This window comes from Ipomoea triloba, chromosome 4, assembly GCF_003576645.1.
Source record: "Ipomoea triloba cultivar NCNSP0323 chromosome 4, ASM357664v1".
Classification (NCBI taxonomy): domain Eukaryota; kingdom Viridiplantae; phylum Streptophyta; class Magnoliopsida; order Solanales; family Convolvulaceae; genus Ipomoea; species Ipomoea triloba.
In genome coordinates this window covers 24,251,920-24,261,017 of record NC_044919.1, presented here as the reverse complement: position 1 = coordinate 24,261,017, position 9,098 = coordinate 24,251,920, and the positions used below count along the sequence as shown (strand labels likewise).

At 41.8% G+C, this 9,098-nt stretch overlaps 1 protein-coding gene across 1 annotated transcript; it reads right to left on the bottom strand.

The window, feature by feature from the left end:
- Positions 1-5,114: 5,114 nt before the first annotated feature.
- Positions 5,115-6,011, bottom strand: LOC116016034. The gene has a single exon (XM_031256199.1). The coding sequence runs from the start codon at positions 6,009-6,011 to the stop codon at positions 5,115-5,117; it is 897 nt and encodes a 298-aa protein (XP_031112059.1).
- Positions 6,012-9,098: the final 3,087 nt, after the last annotated feature.

Below are 9,098 nucleotides of genomic sequence, written 5' to 3'. Positions count from 1 at the left end.
ACGGTTAGCTCTCACACCTTACCCGTGAAGTACACAACTCCCAACTTTAATTCATACGTGGGGAACACATCACCCACCTTTAATTCGTACATGGGGAACACATCACCCATTTTTAAGTAACACGTGGGGAACACATCACCCATCTTTAAGTAACACGTGGGGAACACCTCACCCATCTTTAAGTAACACGTGGGGAACACATCACCCATCTTTAAGTAACACGTGGGGAACACATCACCCACCTTTAATTCGTACATGGGGAACACATCACCCATCTTTAAGTAACACGTGGGGAACACATCACCCACATTTAATTCGTACATGGGGAACACATCACTCATCTTTAAGTAACACGTGGGGAACACATCACCCACCTTTAATTAATACGACTCCATAGCCAACAATCCTATCCAAAAATATTTTCCCAACTCGCATACTTAGTTAGTGTTAATCACATCACAGAATATCCAAGCATAGAGTCATAATAATTTTCAAAACATAGTTATTTTCCACGTTAATATAATACACAAAAATAATATTTGTCAAGATTGTTTCTAACCATTCTTTTTCAGAAAATTTCAGCTTGGCGCAGTCCCAAAGATTGAGCCGATAGAAATAGTTCCCGAACTCTTTTTCACTTGAAATTTTTATGGTAGAACCCCAACTTATAGTACTTAATGTCCATAAAAAGTTTTGGTCATTTTGATCCGCGAATAAACCCAGAAAATTCCGTTTTTGCCCTTGGCAGTGTGCTGTCCAGAGTTTTTCTCTCTGGACCAGTTTTGGAAAAAAATTCGAAAACCATACTTATACTACTCCGCTCATTATGAAATTTTATATGTAGGTTCTACACTTATAGATCTACATGTCCAAAAACATTTGGATCAAAATACCTTACCAATTTTTCCCAATAATTTTCAGAAGTCACTGCCAGAGACTAGCTTGATTTTATTTCAGTATTTTCACAAGTATAAGTCTATAAGGGCATAAATACAACATATACATGCATAAAATAGCTATGAACATGCATAACAAATTTATCAAAAATCAAAGCAAAGATTTTTGAGCCAACTTTTAGATCTATAACATAGCACATACTTTTCATATAAAAATTTCTAATTCACATAATCTCCTAGCATTTGCCTATCTCCAAGTGATTGAACCGACTTAAGGGATTCCTTACCTTTGTAGAAACCTTTAAAAACCGTACTAGTTGATGGTGTTTTCCTTGGATCCCTTCACCAAAGATCCTAACATAATACCATAATAACAATATTTTCTTATATCTTAAGTTCAAGCTTAAATCTTAGGAGGGATTGAACCGAACAAAACCGAAGTTCTTACCTATAGAAGAGCTCTTGGAGTTGAAGAAATGCCTAGGGTGTTCTTGGATCACAATGGAAGACTAGACTAAAATAATTCTCCTCTTCTTCCCTAAGTGTATATTTCGAAATAGAGGGAGAGAGATGTGATCTTTGTGTGATTTTGTTCTTGAATCACAAGTAACAAGTGCAACATGACCATGCTTTCATAAATGCCACATTAAATGATCAATCTTAGTCTAGATTTGCCTCCATACCTCATTAATGCCACATTAAATGCCCAATCCAAGCTTGGATTCATTTGCCACATGTCAACACCCCATGGATTCCTTACAAGATCTCAAATCTAATTGGCCAGTTTATACTTATATCAGATGAATGTTCGGAGGATTATAACTTAATTCGGGAGAATTCTAATACCAAAATTATCGTAAAAATATTCCCGTCGCAAATCACCAATTTTGGGAATTTTCCGATAATCCGTTAAATTTAGGTACAGAGTCCGTAACAATTTATCCCTTACAGTCCAATTAAAATTTTCCTCGAACTAGCTAGCATTTCATGCTTAATCGTATGATACTTAATAATCCCAATTCTGGAAAATTCGAATTGAATCTACATCCTTAAAATTTTCTCGGTTCGTGACCGGTACGTAGTTCGCAGCTTATCCAGTGGCGGAGCCACAATGGGGGCAGTGGGGGCAGCTGCCCCTACTCCCCCAACACATATAATGTATATATATTAATTATACCAACATTTAAAGAATTGCTAGGTTGGCTTGGATGGTAAAATCTTAGTATTAAATGAAATGGGCAGCAGTTCGATCCTCTACAGCAACATACACTTACTTTAGGTTTTCGAATTTTTTATTTGTATATTGTGGCTTTTAAAATATATATACATAGCCTCTACAGCAACACACACTTAGTTTAGGTTTTCAAATTTTTTATTTTTAACATTGTGGCTTTTAAAATATATATACATAGTGAGATGAGTGAAATGTTATTGTTGACATTTTTTTAATATTAATAGTGTGAATTCTAATTGGATTTTTTATTTGTCACATTGTGACTTTTTCTCTTTTTTATTTTCTTTTTTCTTTTTTAATATTAATAGTGAGGTTAATGATTTATAATGTGTTTTTTATTCAAACTATTTATATTTTGTTTTAAATATTTTTTATCTTGATGTATTTTGATTTTTCATCACTAGTCAACAATATTTGTGACTCGGTATCTAAATTTTTCATTTTTTTTTCAAAATATCTCGTTAGTTTTAATCTTTCGCCGCCCCCACTGGAGTAAATTTCTGGCTCCGCCACTGAGCTTATCGATAATTAATCCTTAAGAGAAAAATTATTTCAAGCACCGAATAGTTTTCTCTTAAATGTCATAGCTTAAAAAAATTTATATCGCTATTTTCGAATCTTAGCTTTGCCGGAAAAACCGAGGGGTTACACCAAAACAGGCACCGCCTGGCTCCCATGCATTCCCATAGTCCTATGATAAGCGAAGGCAGCCGCAATATCCAACTCCTGCTTCAAAATCCACTCGAGCTTCTGATTGATAGGCATAGAGCGATTGTTAAAGATAACATCGTTACGCCACTTCCAAATCCACCAGCACCGGATCGCGAACTTTTGCGGCCACTGAGCACCAAGACCCATTGACTTGTCTCCTTTGAGATTAGCCATTAACCACTCATCCCAACCTAGACTGTCGAGGGATTGAAGCGCTCGGGAACACAAAGCAGCAGTCCATATACGTCTAGCATCACTGCAATGTCAAAACAAATGATCAAGATCTTCTGGATGTCCTGCACAAAGACAACAAAATATATTAGATGTTAGTTTTCGCCGAGCTCGTTCAACATTTGTCATAATACGGCCATGTTGCACAAGCCAAAGGAAAAAACTGATCCTGTTAGGCACTTTTAGATCCCAAATATAAGACCAAACAGGCGAGACCCCAGAAGGAGAAAGGGGAAGAAGAACATTATATGCCGACGCAATCGAGAATTTTCCACTTTGCGCCAAACACCAACCAAAGCCATCCTCAGCAGTGACATCCGAGGAGAGGACAAAACCTGCGAGCTTAATCAACACGCCATTGGGGAGATAGTCACGGAAAGCCTCCCAATTCCAGCCTGACCCTTCCACCCAATACTCACTGACGTTGGCGTAGAGCTCAGGAAGACTTAGAGCAATAGTCAGATGATGGCACAGAGGGTAAGACATGATCCAATTATCCAGCCAGAACCGCGTACTTCTACCATTTCGAACAGCCCGGACCCTCCCGATGTCAAGAATGGGAGAAGCGGCCATAATACCTCTCCAAGCATTAGAAGATCTGGAGGAAAGCCCATGCCTGTATTTACTAGATAATTAAAATCCGTGCCTAGAGAGAGTCCTTTTTCTTGATCCAAACGCCATCCTAGCTTAGCCATGTGTACCATGTTCAGCTCCTTCAGCTTTCGAAAACCCAAACCACCTGTTTCCTTAGGACTGGCCACTGTATCCCACTTAACTAAATGCATTTTGCTAGCATGGTGTTCGTGGCCATCATTACCCCAGATAAAACGCCGCATGCTCCTCTCAATGGCCTGGCAAACGCCGTTGGGTAGAAACGTCGTTTGCATAGTATATGCGGGTATAGACTGCAATACAGTCTTGGCGAGTGTAACTCTACCCGCCGCTGACAACGATCTAGCTCTCCACCCTGCCAGCCGATCATTCAGGCGGTCTAATAAAGCATAATAGGACTGGCAGGATACTCTCCCATGAATAGAAGGCACACCAAGGTACCGGCCCATGTCGTCAGTCTTGGTTATTTGGAGGCGACGAGCAATCTCATCCGCGAGCTCAGGATCCGTATCTTTAGAGAAAAAAACCTGGGACTTCGCAAAGCTAATCCGCTGACCGGAAGCCTCGCAAAAACGATTCAAACAATTGCGGATAATCTCAACCTGCTCGATTGAAGCATTGGCGAATAAGACCATATCGTCGGCAAAACATAAATGGGACAACACAGGGCTGTCCGGAGCTAAATGAATACCTTTCCAAACTCCTGAATTTACTTGTAACGTAATCATTTGGCTTAACCTTTCCAGACAGAGCACAAAAATGGCAGGAGACATTGCGTCGCCTTGGCGAATACCCCTTTCGGGATAGAAAGAAGGTAACCGAACTCCATTCCAAAGAATAGAAAATCGGGGGGAGGAAATGCAGTTCATAATCGTTGTAATCCAAGTCGAACTAAAACCAATGGTCATAAGAGTGTCGCGAATAAAAGACCATGACAAGCGGTCGTAGGCCTTCTCAAAGTCGAGTTTAATCGCCATTAGCCAGTAGCTCCACGTTTAGTACGCATAGTATGCATTACCTCCTGGTAGATGAGGATATTATCAGAAATCTGACGACCAGGGACGAACGAGCTCTGGAAAGGACTCACCAAACCCGGTAGAATACGTTTCAGACGATTAGTAATAGTCTTGGTGATAATCTTGTAACTCACATTACATAAGCTGATCGGCCGAAATTGCTTAATCGTCTCCGGAGATTGGACCTTGGGAATAAGAACTAGAAGAGTATCATTCAAACTTTGCGGCAAAGTACCTGTGTCAACAGCCGCCCTGCCTAGCTCAAAAACATTATCTCCGACCACGTGCCACATATGTTGATAAAAACCAGCATGTAGACCATCTGAACCCGGGGCCTTGAAAGGCGCCATGTCAAAAAGAGCACAATGAACCTCCTCCCTAGTTAAAGGAGAATTAAAAAAAATGCCAATCTTCTTAAGAAATCGAAGGGAACGCGCCCTCTAAATTAACAACGCCTTGCGCATCAGAATCATTTGAAAACAGACTAACAAAATAACAGCGAACATGGTGTTGTAGTCTATCCTGCTCGGAAATCCACTCCCCATCCTCATTTCGGAGGCAAGCAACCGTATTCCGTGCTCGCCAAATAGACGCTGCCGTATGATAATATTTCGTATTCCGGTCCTCGAAAACGATCCAGTCCTCTCTAGACCTTTGGAACCACAAAAGCTCCTCTTGGTACAGAATTTCTTGATATTCCGCACTAAGCTTACGTTCGAGTTTGGACAGACCCCCATGGTAATAGTGATCAAGTCTTCGTTGTACCCCACCTAGGCGAGCAAGAACCACTTTTTTACGTTGATGGATGTTACCGAAAACATTGGAATTCCAATCCGAAAGCGCGGTAGTAACATGGGGAATATTATCTGTAAGGGAACGAGTTTTAAGCCAAGATCGGGTAACCACCTCCCCCAACCGCACATCCGTCAACCATGCAGCTTGGAAACGGAAGTGAGACCAGCCGGTGGACCCTTCCCTCGCCCTCAAGCGAATTAGGAGAGGCGCATGATCCGAAGAGACCCTAGGAAGGTGAACGATAGAGGCCTTCGGGAATTGATTCCGCCAGCTGATATTACAAAGAGCCCGATCGAGTCGTGCCCCCTTCACATATCCGAATTGACTATCTTTGACCCACGTAAGCTTAGAGCCACTAAAGCCCATGTCAATCAAACCTTCCGAGTTAATCCAATCTGCGAACTCAGAACTCCTTTGCATGGAAAAGGTAGAGTAATTAGAAGTTTCCTCTTTAGTAAGAACGGAGTTGAAATCCCCCGCCACCAGCCAAGGTCCCGTAAATCCTCGTTTCGCCATGGAAAGTTCACTCCACAGTCGTCAACGAAGATGGTGTGTGGGACTCCCGTATACTAGCGCATAAAACCAACAAACTTGATGACCTTCCGTAATCTGCAGAAGAACGAATTGAGGGTGAGTAAACATAACAAACACATTGATGTTGTTATTCCAAAAAATCCAGATTCCTCCACTAAATCCTACAGCTTCCACTCGAACCCAGTCAGAGAAACCAAGTTTCTTGCAAATAGCATTGGCCTGCGAGCCAGAAACCTTAGGTTCAACGAGGCCTAGGATAGCGGGATTATGAGTCCGGATAAGGTTTTTAAGAACGCGGTGGAAAGCTTTACCACCTGCGCCTTGACGGTTCCAGATAACACTATTCATAAAAAGACTGAAAAAAGAACAGAAAAAACAAACGCAAGGAAACTACAAGAAACACAAACGACAAACTCAAACAGGGGGCATATCAACCCCCCATGCGAACTCGCAGGAACGTCCTCAATGTCCATCACCACATCCCCCTTCTCGTCAAAAGCCTCCGGCGGGTCACCATGATGTTCTGTGGGAGGACAAACATTCGAAGGCAGTGAAGCAGAAGCATTCTCCTCACTAGAGACACGTGTGGAATTAATTAAATTGCCCCCTTGCTCGCCACGTATTACCATATGTTCATCTTCTGCCGCAGCCCGTCTAGAACACAGAGTAATCGACTGTCGTCCCGAGATAGGGGAATTCTCCCCGCCGACTGAAACAGGTGCAGCTGGTTCATTAACAATCTACTTTTCATTGGCTATAACGTTAGCCCGGCGCGAGTTACGGCCCTGAGCAGACAAAGAGGGAATCGAATTGGGAACCGCTAGAGCTTCCAAACTGGGTCCGCTCTCCTCGGATGGAGACTGCGCAATAGTATCTGACGCTTGCTGATCATTCGCCTCACCCTCAGGATCCAAAAGCGCGAACCTAGAGCCCGAACCAGGATGTGCAACAGTTGTAGGAATCGACGCCCCTGACGGGCGCGACCTCTCCCCCTGCCTTTCATTGCTAGCTGGTCGTCCCCCCTGACGTCTCTCTTTCCTTGAAACGATCATCCAAGGACCATAAGGAGCGGCCGATGAAAAAGAACGGAAATTATGAACGCAACCCCCACTTTGTGGAACAGAGCCACTCGGGGCAGTAGATCGATCAGCTTCGTCAGAACGTGGAACCGGCTCAGCACTGGATGCAGGCACAGGTGATGTCGGACAAACTTCCTGCCTATGGCCATATAGCCCACAAGAGAAGCAGACCAAATGCATGCCCTCATACGTAACCTGCCAAACCTTCTCTTCGAGAGTGAATCTGGAAATTAGCGGCTTAGTTAGTGTGCTAACTTGTTAGTGAGAACTTGTTAGTGTTTAGTCTTGTAAACCTCAACTTTGTAATTGACTAATTATTATGGCAAACAGATAGGATAGGTCTAGTGCTAGTTAGTGTGCTAACTGAAGAAATAACTGATCAGATCATGCACCAGAGCCTTTGGAACTAGCCGTTGGGGGTACAATGCCTTAGAATATCCATATCTCTCTTTAATACTTCAAGAGTAAGACAGTAATTGGTTCTACATATGATATCATGGGATTACTTGTCTTACAAGATCAGAGTATTATATATATTATATATATACAAAGGGAGAGAACGAAGTAGCATCAACAACAATAAGAGAATTAGCACGCATGAACCTTAAGATTTGAAACGCCCTCTCTAAGATTTACAAAAGAAATACTCTGAGAAATTATCTTCTCAAGATGCTGATGATATGAAGTTTAAGAAACTCTCTACAAAGTCTTTTCCCAAAATGGAGTTGTGCATATCAAAGAATTAGACGGTAGTTGAATTACAATTACAGTCTACCAAACAGAAATCATATGGAAAATGAACTAGTCTTTCTCATTCATATCATACATACAATTGTGAAATCTCATTGATCTGTCAAAACTTTCCAAAGAGGTTTTGTGACAATCAAGTCTCTTCCCAATAATTCATATTTACATGTGAGACAAAGCCAAGCTTAGTTTACAGAATTCTGCCACCACCTGTCTGTGACAGCATATGCTGACACTGAATCTAATTCTGAGAGATTATTGCCTCCTGAAGAAATCTGAGTGTTCTTTTATGATTTATGAAGCCCATGAACCAGAACTCAAACTTGTCCTCTGTAACCACCTGCACATACTTCTGTGATGGTTTCTTCACATTGTGACTCTCATTGGCACTCTTTATTTTTCTGAGTGGGATTGTCACTTTGTAACGAATTATATTCGATTTCCCATTTGCAGAAAGGAGCTTAATGGATCTCTCGCTGCAGAAAGCCAGCTTATCAGTGGAGATAAACAGAAGGCCTGCTATGGGGCCAGCTGTTGTTGATAAATAGCACTGGCTAGTCTTCACTAGCTTTTCACCATCCTTAACATCGAAATTCCTCTTGAAGATTTTGCCAACTCCTCCTACTTGAAGGATTTTGGCTCCCAGGCTCAACTTTCCCTTTATANTAGCACTGGCTAGTCTTCACTAGCTTTTCACCATCCTTAACATCGAAATTCCTCTTGAAGATTTTGCCAACTCCTCCTACTTGAAGGATTTTGGCTCCCAGGATTTTGCCAACTCCTCCTACTTGAAGGATTTTGGCTCCCAGGCTCAACTTTCCCTTTATAGTTTCTGTGATCTTGTGTCCAAATGTTACTGCACAATCAAATATAAAGACATTAGGAATTTAGGATTACGACCAAACGCTTACTGTTATACTAAAAGCTATAACTCACAAAATAGATGCAAAGGCTAATTGTTGGACTTAGCCACCTAACAATTCCCCCTCTCAACACCTGACAAACTTAACTGCACGGTTTACAATTCCCCTTCCTAGCACTTGTATGATTAACTACATAGTTTTTGTTGGGATGACACAAGGGCCAATTGTTGGACTTGGCCCCCGACAATTCTCCTTCTCAGCCCCTGTAAGTCTTAACTACACAGTTTACAATTCCCCCTAGCCCAACACCGGCTAATCTTAACTACACAGTTTTTGCTATTGTTGGGAAGGCGCAATAAGGACCAATTGCTGGACTTGGC

Bases quoted from the DNA above. Each gene is read 5' to 3' on its own strand.
- LOC116016034 (XM_031256199.1), bottom strand. From the start codon at position 6,011: ATGGCGAAACGAGGATTTACGGGACCTTGGCTGGTGGCGGGGGATTTC.